Genomic DNA, 14,411 nt, shown 5'->3' with positions numbered 1-14,411 from the left:
CACTGGGAAGGGTCTTGGAAGTATACCCCCCCACACACAGATAAGGAAGTACTATTATATCCTATGTTTATACCATATTTACTACTGTATTCTGTGTTTACACCTACCTTTTTTTTGAGACTTCAAAGACAGTTCTTTAACTACTTGGGATTGTTTTCCCCATACCTTCCAACACTAGGCAACCATTTACCTATTTTCTGTCTTTATGAATTCGCCTGTTCTATACATTTAATATAAATATAATTATATAATATGTTGTCTTTTGTGTCTGGCTTCTTTCACATAGCATGTTTTCAAGGCTCATCCCTTGTATGTGTCAGTACTTCATCCTTTTTATGGCTGAATAATAAATACCCTGTTGTATGGATATACCATGCTTAATTTATCCACGCATTTGTTGCTGGACATCTAGGTCATTTCCACTTTTTGGCTATGGTTATTAATGTTGCTCTGAACATTCATGAAATGTTTCTGTGGACATATATTTCTCTTTCTCTTGGGCATATATAGCTAAGAGTGAAATTGCTGGGTTATACGTTTTATACCTTTAACAGTGTGGGGGACTTCCAGACTGTTTTTTAAAGTGGCTGCAGGGCGCCTGGGTGACACAGTCGGTTAAGCGTCTGACTTCAGCTCAGGTCATGATTTTGTTGTTCATGAGTTCGAGTCCCACGTAGTAGGGCTCTGTGCTGACAGCTCAGAGCCTGGAGCCTGCTTTGGATCTGTGTCTCTCTCTGTCTCTGCCCTGCTCACGCCCTGTCTCTCCCTCTTTCAAAAATAAATAAACATTAAAAATAATTTTTTTAATAAAAAAATGAATAAACACAAGCTCAGTGTTTCCAAACTAATAAAAAACACCTTTGCACGTAGGGATAGATCTTTCATAAACATTAAATGTTTGATAATGAATGCAAACCAACGGGAGCTAAACGACAAAGGACTGCTACCAGCCCTCTTCCCTCATGTAGATTATGACATTAAAAAAAAAAATCCTTTCAATGCCCAGTTCAGAATTTCTGAATTTGTATAGATTGTGACAAGGAGAACCCCAAATTATTATCACAGAAGAGTAACAGGAGGAAAGATGGAATTTAGGAATACCACATTTCTGAAATCTGTCTATGTGACATTCCTATAAAGTTTCTTTTGAGTGGCTTTAAGTGTTTTCTTTTTTTTTTTTTTTTTAACATTTATTTATTTTTGAGATAGAGAGAGACAGAGCATGAACGGGGGAGGGTCAGAGAGAGAGGGAGACACAGAATCCGAAACAGGCTCCAGGCTCTGAGCAGTCAGCACAGAGCCCGATGCGGGGCTCGAACTCACATACCGCGAGATCGTGACCTGAGCCGAAGTCGGACGCTCAACCAACTGAGCCACCCAGGCGCCCCGCTTTAAGTGTTTTCTATTCCACCAAGTTACAATGCATAAGTACCTCTTCAAAGCTACCATTTTAACAAAGGAGGCACTTCACAAAGAATTAAATAGAGGATAGAAAGAAAATGTGCAGAAGTGTTCTAAGAGAATAAAAACAAAAAACAATGAAGGCTTGCTTTAGGGTTTCCTAAGCCAAGTTGTTGTTTTTTTAAATATATGTTTCAACCAAAACCTATTGATAATTTAGTTATAAAGAAGACAGAGATTGTACCCATCACACACACCTCATTATGTTCCTGAATGTGGCTCTTTCAGTCTTGATTGGGTACCTGCACCTCTTGGAGGGACACAGGAATTTTGATCACAAACCTCATCTATAAGATAAGAAATGTGGTTTGTTTCTCTTAGTATTAAAATATATGGGAAGCAGAGTGGTAACAATATTTATGATTGAACACAAAGTATGGCCAGTTGTCAGCCCTCTCCAGTGAATCTCCAAAGAAGGGAGGATGATTTAAATAGCTCTAAATGGACAGTATGCTATGTTAGCTCAGAAATCAATTGCTGAAATCCACCACCATCAACCTAAAATCCCCAGTCCCAAGCTAAAGAATTTTCTATCTTCCTCAGTGACATCATACCACCCATGCCTGATTACATATATACAGAACTTTACTCTGCACTCATATTCCTGAGTAGATTGAGATTACGTGTTTGTTTATGAATCACTTGGCCAGGAATGGTACTTAGGCTGAGAAATCAGTTTTATCAGAGGAAAAATAGCTGGTCCTTATAAGAGCAGAGGTATCAAATTATTTTTTATTCATATTGGTATACCTCCATCAGAGGAGAAACACAGGTAAGAAAGCAGCTGGTTTCCTAGGGGCAACTGGGTGGCTCAGTTAAGCATCTTATTTCGGCTCAGGTCATGATCTCACAGTTCGTGGGTTTGAGGCCCTGCGTTGGGCTCTGTGCTGACAGCTCAGAACCTGGAGTCTGCTTTGGATTCTGTGTCTCCCTCTCTCTCTGCCTGTACCCCACTTGTGCTCTCTCTCTCTGTGTGTCTCAAAAAATAAATAAATAAATAAATGTTAAAGAAAAAAAAAGCAGCTGGTTTCCTGAACAGAAAAATAGGAAAATTCTTTCATAAGGTAAGTTGGATTTATCTTCTAGGCTCACAAGAAAACACAAATTTTCTATTTATGTGTTGAAGCACATAAAACAAGGTATGTATTGGTTGGTTGAAGAAAATGTCATCTGATACTTGCAGGAAACCCCGTATTTCCTTTAGGAGAAATGGTTTGCTAATTCAGTGTTTGCAATAACTTTATAGAACTACTGTGAATAATGGGAATTGACTGTATTTTAAGCTCTGCAAGCCATTCAGTCAGCATAACTACTCAATCCTGCCCTTGTAGCTTAAATGCAGCCATAGACAATGAATAAATGAACATGGCTATGTTCCAGTAAAACTATTTATAGACAATGAAGTTTGAAATGCATGATTTTTTACACGTCACAAAATATTCTTCTTCCGATTTTTTAAAACCATTTTAAAGGTAGATATTATTCTTTACTCACTAGCTATATACGTGGCAGGCCAGATTTGTAATTTGTCAACCCCTGCTTTAGAATAACTACAATCTAAAATTTTATTTACTAGTTTTATTTTTAGTAATAATAATATTGGCATCACAATTTTAAACTATCTTATGGCCATTCTAGACTACTGCAACTATATAAATATGTTAATATTACTAGGAACCAGGATTTCTAGAGAGAGATTATTAGAGGAAAAAAACAAATATAAAAGGTAAGAATAAAACCTTGTAACATTACATTTGAATTAGTAATGTCAGCATGAATGAATGCTTTGAGTCTTAAGTTTCTTGCCTTCCTTTAACAAAGAGAAGAGTGTCTGATCTAGAACCCAAGATATTTGACTCCCTAATCCTGGGTTGTCTGCTCTAGCCATAGTGCTTCTCTTTTAGGTAAAGATGTTTTTTTCTTTTAACATTTATTTTTGAGAGAGATCAAGCATGAGCAGAGGAGGGGCAGAGAGAGAGAGAGAGGAAGAGACAGAGAATCCCAAGCAGGCTCAGCACTGTCAGCACAGAGCCCAATGTGGGGCTCCATCTCACAAACCGAGAGATCATGACCTGTGTCAAGAGTCAGATGCTTAACTGAGCCACTCAGGGGCCCCAAGATGTTTTTTCTTAGTCTGGGCCTTCTTAAATCCTCCCAACAAAGTCCCCTTAACATTAAGAGGAACAGCCTATTCTGGAAATCTGGGGAAGAAGCAAATAAACTATTCCAGGACAGGAATTTCCTTTGAAATTTTATGTTTAAAGCTAGGTTTATTTACATTCTCCATAATAAACCTGTCATTAAATGTAAATACACAATTTTCCAGAAAAATCAGTTTTTTTCACCAAATGCTTCAGTAAAGATGATGCTTCTTGAAAATGCAACATTCCTTTCTCATTTCAGAATTGAGGCGAGTGAGGCTTTTGGTCTCATCCAATCATTCCACATCGTCACAGTCCCGCAGGAACACACCAGAAGCGCGCGCGCGCGCGCGCGCGCGCACACACACACACACACACACACACACACACACACGCCACAATCAGGCACACACTGAGGGACTCCCATCCAAGGTCTGCAGGGAAGACCTGGGGAAAACGTATCTATCAGAACCGTGCCACCTAAATGTTCAGAGTCAATTACAGACACGTTCACAGACCCATTACCTCGCAGGCCAACACAACATTCTTAGTCCTGTACAGTCTGACACACAATCCAGTCAAAATCTCCCTCACAAACCACATTCCAGTCCTCGAAGTAGCACTTCACAAACACAAACCAGCCACACCCAATGAAAAAGTCGTACCCAGAACCACTCCAAAGATAGACACACAGTGCCATCGAGCGGGCGGTAGGGAGAGTCACATTTATGCATATCCCCCCTTTAATACGCCGGTTGTTGGTGCCCGCCGCGCTCCAGGACCTGCCGGGACTTTCTTGGGACAAAGAGCCGGGAACGGGGCCCGCGCAGGAGCCCGCCTAGATCTCCGCCTCACGCGGCGAGCGGGCGGGGTGGAAGCTCCGCTCCCCTGGGCTGGCGGCGCCGGCGCACTCAGTGCCTACAGAGCGAGCTCCCAGCAGCCTCCGCGCGCGGCCCGTTAAGCCCCGGGGGCTGTGTACTTGCCGGTTCCGTCCCATCCTCGCTTACACTGAGCATCACCGTGAGGCAGGTGCGACACCCAAGGTGAGCAGTCCCGGTTCAGAGGGTCGGAGAGGCGTTGCCGCCTGGCCTGGAGATTAGGAGACAGAAGGGAGGCGCTGCAGTGCCGCAGAGTGTGGCGAGCCTCTCACCTCAGGCCCGAGTGTGCGTGAGAACGGCAGTGGTGTGTTTGGTTGTGTATCTGGGTGACCGTGGGCGTGACGGGGCCCGAGTGTGGCATCAGGACTGTGTGTGGCTGTGAGGTCGGAACTAGTGGGTGATGGCATTTGTGTGGCTGAATTGGATGCAGATCCTCTTGTGTGACGGAAGGTTGCGTGACCGTGGACTATGTGACTCCGACCCTGGCGTCGCAGCTGATCTTCTGCCCTCTAGCCGCACGCGCCCAGCGGCAGAGAAAAAGCTCCCAGACAGATAGCTGAGCGCCAGCGAAAAGGCTCATACCCGATCTTGGGATAAGAATGTTAGAAAAGAAAGTGCCTCGCAGGCAGGTTCCTGGGGGTACCCCCACCCCACTACATCTTCAGATGCGCGCGCGGACACACACACACACACACACAGAGCTCTGAGGGGTCCAGCTGCAGGTTTCAGAACCACCGAGTTTCTTCCGGGAAACTGCCCAGAAGTCCGATTCCCGCCGCCCGCCTCCCACAACCGTGACCCTGGCTTTTTTCTAATACTAGGAAGGGTCAACACTATTCTCCCTCTTTACTCGGTTTATGTGTGGGTGGGTGGTGGGGACAGATGGGGTCGTGGCGTGCCCTAATTTAGCTGGGCTGGGCTCCAAGAAAGGCCTGTTGTCCTAAGATTCCCTTCTTCCTCAATCTTGTCAAACCCTAAGGAAAGGGCTCTGAGGAGGAGGAGGAGGAGGAGGAGGAGAAGGAATGCTCTTGTCCATTGTAAAAAGTTAAGGTCAAGGTGAGTGGGTATTTCCTCATATAATATGAAATGCATTTTTATATTTTAGGGCATGGGAACATTTGCTTCCTTTTTAAATTTCCTGTCGATTGAGTTAATACTTAGGCTACCTACCTAGTGCCTATATGCACTTGTCCATTTGACAGATACTTCCCATTACTTCTATGAGCTTTCTTTTTAAGTGTAAAGCTCTTAGAACAGCTCCTGACACTTGATAAGTATTTAATAAACATTAGCTATTTGTTAATGTGATTTTGGGCAACTCCCCACCCACCTCCAATAGATCAGGAAAAATGAAAATACCAAGCTAACTGTGATGGGGATTTCCTAGTTTAAAAAAAAAAAAAAAAAAAAAAATGAGATGCTCAAATGGTCTAGAACAGAAATTCTTAACCAGAGGTAATTTAAATCCATTTGGAGCTTTCAGGGAACCAGAAACTCCTTGAAGTTGTATTTAAGTTGTTGTAGATATTTGTTAATATGTCATTTTTATGGGGAGGAAGTCCATAATTTAATGAGATTTTCAAACATGATCCTAAAAAGATTTAGATCTACTGACCTAGAGTCAAAGACTAATATCTGAGAATGTACTTTGAGATAACAAATAAAATTAGTGTCTAACAATAGGAAATTCTTAAGTCACACTCCATCCCTGTGATGCAATTTTATGTCATTAAACATGTGAATCATGAGAAGGAAAAAATTTTAAAAATGTTTTAAAGTCTATTTATTTATTTTTGAAAGAGAGAGAGAATCCCAAGCAGTGGAGCCTGACATGGTGCTTCCGAACCATGAGATCATGACCTGAGCTGAAGTCAAGAGTTGGATGCTCAACTTACTGAGCCACCCAGGTGCCCTGTAAATGATAAATTTTAAGCAATAGTCATAGTTTTGAACAAGATGACTCAGGAAAATTTTAATTACAGATGAATCCCTTCTAGTAAACTAGGGATTTATAGAAATTTTGCAAGGATTATATCTAATGTGAAACTATAATTAGTTATGCAGTGGAGAAAGGCAGAGAGAAAGCCTCTATCGTGTACCAAATATTCCTCTCTGCTTTGGCGTATTTTTACTGAATTTAAGAATGCTGCTTACCTTGGGGTGCCTGGGTGGCTCAGTTGGTTAAGCTTCTGACTTCTGCTCAGGTCATGATCTTGAGGTTTGTGAGTTTGAGCCCTGTGTCCGGCTCTGTGCTGACAGCTTGGAGCCTGCAGCCTGCTTCGAATTCTGTGTCTCCCTCTCTCTCTGTCCCTCCCTTGCTCATACTCTGTCTCTCTCTGTCTCTCAAAAATAAATAAATGTTAAAAAAAATAAAAAAGAATGCTGCTTACCTTGATTGTGTTCAGTCACACAATAAGGTGAAGGCAGCACCTTGTTTTGGTGAAGAACAGTAAAAAAACTGATGAGTGTTATTTATTTCTGCCATACTGATTTTTTTTTTTTTTTTAGGAACTCACTCATTTCACAGTCCTATAGACTCCTTTCTCTTAACAACTAAAAGATAGTTCCTCTCCTCAACTCTTTTTTATTTTGTTTGAAAATAGTTTTTGTTTCTGATGATAGAATTAATGCAGGTTTATTATAAACAAGAAAAATATGCAGACCTAAGGAACTTATAAAGAAGAACATTTAATTTGTTCATAGTCCCATCATACAGAGTTAATGAATATTAGTACTTTGATGTTTGTTTTTCCAAATCTTTTTTCTGTGCGCTTGTGTACATATGTTTATTTCGTAAAATAGAATTACAAAAATTGATTATTTAAGGAGATACTCTCCAACATTTTGAAAAGAAATCCAGCGCAGTCATAAGATTTATTATATTGCTGTTTGTACAGAGTAAAGGAGAGTACAGTGGTTTCCCTCTAATCTGAAATTTTTTTCAAGACTTTATACCTTTTAGGATTATGGAAACATTTATCAGGGCAACAAATATCAAGTAAGATATCTTTTCAGAATTGAGGTGTTGTTTTTTTTTTTTTGTGGTTCAAGGTTGCTCCTAAGTAGAGATTTATAATAACAGTGGAACGTGGTAGTAATGACAAATAATTCAGGCATGTTATACAGAAGAACTTGATCAAATGTTTTTAATGTGTTAATGTGTTCAATATGATACCTTACCAAATTTCTTGAGTTTTATGATGCCAAGTGGTGTTTCTTTGGAACTGCTAGGAATAGAGAGCAAAAGGGATTTTGTTCTACTTCTTGATTTTTATGAATCTTTTTTGCTAATATTATTTATTAAGAAGAATTACATTCTCAAACAGTTCTAAAATTTACTAATGTTGTAAGAAAGAGGAGTCCTGAAAATCTCACTATAAGAGAAAGGAGAAAGGGCATCCTAGTATTAAAATTATTAAAGGGACGCTTGGGTGGCTCAGTTGGTTAAGCATCCAACTCTCAATTTCGGCTCAGGTCATGATCTCATGGTTCATGGGTTCAAGCCCTGCATCAGGCTCTGCGCTCACAGTGTGGAGCCTGCTTGGGATTCTCTGTCTCCCTCTCTCTCTGCCCCTCCCTTGTTCATGCTCACTCTCAAAAATAAAATTAAATTAAAAGTAAAATTATTAAAGATAATTTACCAAATAATTAAAATGCTTTTATTAAAGATACTTTTTTAAACACATGGAATAACGGGCATGTAATTTTTTCATTTTATTTATTGCTTGTAATAAGGTATTTTAAGTGCTTTATATGTATTATATTACTTAACCTTCACAATAACCTTATAAGGTATATACTGTTACTATTCTCCAGTTTATCTAAGAGGAAGCAGTGGCACTGAAAACTAACATGCCTGAAGTCTCCCAGTTGATAACATCAAACCTTAGATTCATATTCTGGATCCTGACAACAAAGCCTGTGTTCTTCATATGTGAGAGTCAGTCACCTCCCACCATTGTGGATATTCTTTTTGGTCTGCCTATTGCACTTGGAAGTTTATCATGGATATCTTTCTTCATGAATTAATATGAACCAGTACCATTATTATTAATAATTACATAATATGCCATCATATTGTAGAACCTAATTTATTTAGCTGGTTGCCTTACTGTTAGGTTTTCTGACTTTTGGTTAGAAAGTATTCCTTGATGAACTTCCTTGTATATATCTCCTTGTATACTTCTATAAAAATTTTCCAGGGATAAATTCCTAGAAATGGAATTTCTAGGTTGAATTATTAGACATTTTATAAAGTACTCACAATATGCCTGATCCTATGCTAGTACTCTGAGGGTGAAAGAGTGACTAAAATGACAAGTTGATTTTTTTTTTAATATGAAATTTATTGTCAAATTGGTTTCCATACAACACCCAGTGCTCATCCCAACAGGTGTCCTCCTCAATACCCATCACCCACCCTCCCCTCCCTCCCACCCCCCATCAACCCTCAGTTTGTTCTCAGTTTTTAATTGTCTCTTATGTTTTGGTTCCCTCCCTCTCTAACCCTTTTTTTCCCCCTTCCCCTCCCTCATGGTCTTCTGTTAAGTTTCTCAGGATCCACATAACAGGGTTGATTCTTAAATTATTATCTATCAACATAGATAAAACTGTATAGGAATTAGACTAAGTGTGATAAAGGTCACTGAAGAAGTTAGCTTGGGAATTCCTGGGAAGAAGATACATTATCTGATTATAGCAAGCTTTATCAGGTTGTAACCAAAAAACGCCAAATCCAGAGGATTTCTGTATAGGTAAATGGACTGTATGTAAGAGGTGTTATGCCTTATGGTTTTTATTCTCATGATGTTGATGCAAAGTGAGACCAACAGGGCAAAAGATTCAGCACCTCTTTGGAGGGCATCATGGCTAAAATGACTGGTTCAGAAGCAAGATCAATGCATTAGTACAGAAGTTAAGAAAGGCAGCAGCAGAGAAACAAGGCATTAGATGGGGGGTGTTTAACCATTTTTTTCTAGGCAAAACTTCAACATACATGAACAAACTTACAAATCATAGAGTTGGGTCAGCTATTGGGAGCTAGAAGAAAATATATAGTAGCTTTTTTCCTCCAAGCTCAAGAGGTGACTGCTTCAGAAGTGAGTCTCTTTCACCTATTTGAAGAAAAGCTTCCCATTTACAAAATTTCAAAAATATCTTTCCAGAGTATATATTGCCATATAAAATTATGAAGTAAATATAAGCAAAAAGAAGAAAACTAAGATCAAAATGGGGAAATTAGCAATCTTTGCAGATCTTTTTTTTTTTTTTTTTTTTTGTAATTTTAGAGAGAGAGTGTGTGAACACAAGCAGGGGAGAGGGAGGCAAAGGGAAAGAAAGAGAATCTTAAGCAGGCTCCATGCTCAGCACGGAGTCCAACAGGATTGATCTCACGACCCTTGGATCATGACCTGACCTGAAATCAAGAGTCAGATGCTTAATTATACTTTACTAATGTATTCATAATGTCCATTTTATTTTATTTTATTGAAGAATATTTTATCTTGAATATTTTGTATGTCCTTATATATTTTTAAAAGCTTAGATTTTGTGATTATCATGCACATGCACAAATATATATATATCTTTTTTGCCCTGCTATAACAGGATCACAGTACTCACAACTGTTGTCACCTGCATTCTTCACTCAGCAGCATGTAGTAAACATATTTCCATCTTTCCAATTAAAAGTCTGTATTATCATTTTTTAAGTGACAAGCTTTTTCATTCTGTGGGTGCTTTATAATTTATTTAATCTATTTTCTACTGAAGGATTTTTAGATTCTTTCCAGCTTTTTTCCATTATAAATAATGTCTGTCACTACATTCTTACATCTTGTACATATATACAATTATTTTCTTTAATCCCCAGAGTAGAATTTCTGAGTTAGAAGATTTGCATGGTTTAAATGCTGCTTGGACATAATTTTTTTTAATGAATGTTTATTTTTAAGAGAGATAGAGCATGAGTTGGGGAGGGACAGAGAGAGAGGGAGACACAGAATCTGAAGCAGGCTCCAGGCTCTGAGCTGCCAGCACAGAGCCAGACGCGGGGCTCGAACTCACAAACCACAAGATCATGACCTGAGCTGAAGTCGGATGCTTAACCTACTGAGCCACCCAGGTGCTCCCTGCTTGGACATAATTTTAAATTTACACAATCTGCAGTTTAGAGTATTCATTTCCTTACAAACTTGCTAATATGGGCATAAGTACTCCCAAAGTGAGATTTAATGTCTTTTGGTGGTTTCACATGTTATTTCTATTTTTTTAGGTTTATTTATTTATTTTGAGAGAGAAGGAAAGAGAAAAAGCATGAGCGGGGGAGAGGCAGAGAGAGAGGGAAAGAGAAGGAATCTCAAGCAGTCTCGGCACTGTCAGCGCAGAGCCCAACTTGGGGCTGGAACTCACAAACCGTGAGATCATGGCCTGAACCAAACAAAATCAAGAGCTGGATGCTTAACCCACTGAGCCACCCAGGAGCCCCGTTATTTCTATTTTTTAATGAGTCCTGCATGCTCATGTTTCTCCCATTGGAACAAGAAATTCTGGGTTTCAGAGACCAGAACTAGAGTTGATTAAGAGCTGACTTTGGTTAGAAAAATGAGGAATCCAAATTCAGCTTTGCTACTTAACTGAATTTCTGCAAGTGGTTTTACTTTTATTGTAAATATTATGGTCCATTGCATAGATAATTATTATACTACATAGCAATCCTAAGGATCCACTTAATGTATATAAAATGCCTATCCTATGGAAGTCTTTGATATAGTTATGTGTTGTCTACCTGTTGAGAGCATGTATCCACACCTTTTCAGCCTAGGTTGTAAGAAAGAGAATGGTAAATAAAGACATGTAGGAAAGCAGTGTGGTTGATTCTGATTGAAAAAAGTGATGAGCCCAGAAGATTCTGGAAGTTATTGTACAGGCTGGCAGGCTGGTAGGGTTGCCAGTGCAGCAGTTTGACAGTGGTTAATGACTGCCAGGATTGGGACTTAGGAATTTCTCTCTTTGTATCTGATGAATCCAAGCAAGCCTGCAAAGCTTTGAAAGATATTCTTGTTTAGATGATGTGGCCCTTTATCAGCCCTGGAATTTTCGAGGAGGGATTAGATTTTCCAGATGCCCTCAAATCTCCCTCAGTGTGTGTGTGTGTGTGTGTGTGTGTGTGTGTGTGTGTGTGTGTGTGTGAGAGAGAGAGAGAGAGAGAGAGAGAGAGAGAGAGAGAGAGAAAGTTCAAGGGAGGGGAAAAGGACATTAACTCCAGCCATTTTGTGAGTTCTGAGGACTATCTCATCTCATGGCTTTCTTTTCTTCCCCCTAGCTCTGGCCTCTGTGAACCCTCCAGGCAAGTAAACTCCAAGGAAGACTGACCAGTTCTTGAGTTTCTAAACCATGGCCCATGTAAGTTACTGTTTCTTTCTCCTGAAAATACAGTCATGTTAATGTCCTATGAACATTTCTTTATCCTGAAACTTCCTACCTATCAGAGTCCCATCTAGGAATCTTCTCCCAGTCCTCCAAATCCAGTGAGGGATGAGGCTATTTAGCACAACACGTGTCCTATGAGTCCTCTTTTCGCCAGTCATTATTCGTGTATTCACTGAAAAAAAAAATCATTTAGCATCTCCTATATGTGCTCAATCTTTTGCTAAGAGCTGCAGTGGGGCAGAAATGAAATCGCTTGAGGGGGATGTTTGACCATCTTTGTGAGTTGATGAAAGAGGATGAGCCCATTTGACTACTCATGGGGAAACTGAATGTTTTTGGATTTGGGTTTTCCAAGTATGTAAGATAAGATTTGCTGTTGGTTGGCCTCAGCCTCAACATATGGTGAGCTCACTTGCTTTGTGAGGCTTTTAGGATGGGGTACAGATATAATTGGGTCTTGCATGCAAAGAGATCAAGGACCTTCCCTAGGAATCCCTAAGAGTTGTATACTAGGATCAGGGTTCCATTTGTAGTTGAACAGGATATGCTGGTCTAGAATGACATCTCTGTGATTCTGGATCACCAGTATCCAGAATCTACATCCATATCCTCTAAGTCAGGAACAAGGAATGTATACAGTGAGTGATGGAAAATGATAAGTAGGAAAATCATGCAGATACATAGTTTATAGACCTTTACAACTGAGGAGAACCTTAAATATTTTGTATAGACCAAAATGGAAGAATGATTAAGTCTCATATACCCTCACATAGACTATTATACAATTTTTTAGACTTCATTAAAGAATCTGTCATAAATGGAAAAATGCTTATGATATGATCTGATTCAATGATGAACTTGGAATAAATTCTTTATTCATATCCTTTTCTAACATAGAAATATTATAAGGAAACTTTTTAAAAATCTGTTCTTTAAAGGGAAAGGGTGGAAGAACTACATTTCTTGAGACTTTATGAGGGAGACATGTAACAGGCACAGGCTTATATACAATATTTCATTTAATTGGAAAACTGATTTTTTTCTTTCCCAGACATGTTTGGATGATCAAGATACGCCAGAGTATTCAAGAGGCTGCACCTATAGCAACAGGATTCTTCAAGAGCACATAGGCATGCTGCTTCAGGCACACTCATTTCCTAACTCACTATATTAAAGGCTTCCAGCCCAAGCCTTTTTGTTTGCCATATGGTCCATTTCCTGCAGTATCTCTTCCATCTTAAAACAAATTTTCTTTAATTTCAATTGTATTATATGGTTTGTCATTGCAGAGATCACTGATGTTCAGTGATGTGTCCATAGTCTTCTCTCAGGAGGAGTGGGAATACCTGGACCTGGAACAGAGGGACTTGTACAGAGATGTAATGTTGGAGAATTACAGCAACTTGGTCTCACTGGGTAAGGTCATCCGCCTGTAGACATGTTTTCTGTAATCTCTGCTTTTTTCTCTGGAAATTTCAGTAATATCTTTTAAGAAGCTATCTAAATTTCTGCTCCCTGTTCTCAGGTAAATGGTTTGAACTTTATTTGTTTGAAAGTGAACACCTCTGTTAGGCATATTTATCTTCCTTATTCTTTTTTTTTTTTTTAATGTGCCATCTTCCTCATTCTTAAGTGGCCTTTAGGCCTTCCTTATTGATGAAAAAAGGGTGGATTTGAATACAGCCTTACTAGTGTCAAAGAAATCAGGTTTCCAGGGTACCTGGGTGGCTGAGTCATTGAAGTGTCTTACTCTTGATTTTTGCTCAGGTCATGATATCACGGTTCATGAGTTCAAGCCCCATGCCGTTATTGTGGAGCCTGCTTAGGATTCTCTCTCTCCCTTCCTCTCTCCGCCCCCCACCCCCACCCCGCTTGTGTATGCATGCTCTCTTCCAAAATAAATAAATAAACTTAAAAAAAAAAAAAAAAGAAATCAGGTTTCACTTTGTATGTGAACTCAGAATTGCTATAGGTGTTTTGTTATTTGTTGGTATACCTGTTAGGAAAATATCTTGTTTTGTATCTTGTAAAAAACATGTATCTTGGTTTTTATCTACCAAAAGAACAGATAATATTTGTAGTGTTAAGTTGGATCAACAGGATTTATTTACAATTCAAGACAACTCATTCCTTTTGTTAATAAACATATTCACTTTTACCTACTTTCATGATTAAAAATTAAAAATCCAAGAACTTTGCATTTAACATTATATTAATATCATAAGAAATAACAATAAATGCTTCTGGAAACTTCTTGTTTTCCCCTCAGCAAAATAACAATGACAATAAATAATAATAGCTAATAAAATACATTCGACCCTTGAACAACATAGGGGTTAGGGATGCCAATCCCCTATGCAGTCAAAAATCTGCAGTCAACAAACTTTTGACTCCCCAAAGCTTAACTAATAGCCTACTATTGATCACCAGTTTTACTGATAACATAAAGTTGATTAACACATATTTTGTATGTTATATGTATTGTATACTGTATTCTTTA

General features: G+C 39.1%; 1 protein-coding gene across 4 annotated transcripts in view; it reads left to right on the top strand.

Annotated features, from left to right (window-relative positions):
- Positions 1-14,411, top strand: part of ZFP82 (ZFP82 zinc finger protein) — a 69,431-nt gene that overhangs the window by 42,734 nt on the left and 12,286 nt on the right. The window contains exons 1-3 of one of the 4 annotated variants that reach the window (XR_009256233.1): positions 4,007-4,645; positions 11,805-11,884; positions 12,963-13,100. Coding sequence is in view for 3 of the 4 variants with exons in the window: in XM_058709458.1 (XP_058565441.1) it covers positions 11,876-11,884; positions 13,201-13,327 (136 nt within the window). In the remaining variant the exon portion in view is untranslated. Of the gene's footprint in view, positions 1-4,006; positions 4,646-7,502; positions 7,508-11,804; positions 11,885-12,962; positions 13,101-13,200; positions 13,328-14,411 lie in introns of those variants that run through there. The other 3 variants (XM_058709457.1, XM_058709458.1, XM_058709462.1) reach the window with 3 other exon arrangements.

Source organism: Neofelis nebulosa, chromosome 17 (genome assembly GCF_028018385.1).
Source record: "Neofelis nebulosa isolate mNeoNeb1 chromosome 17, mNeoNeb1.pri, whole genome shotgun sequence".
Classification (NCBI taxonomy): domain Eukaryota; kingdom Metazoa; phylum Chordata; class Mammalia; order Carnivora; family Felidae; genus Neofelis; species Neofelis nebulosa.
Note: the sequence above shows the minus strand (reverse complement) of the source record. Positions and strands in the feature narration are given on the sequence as shown.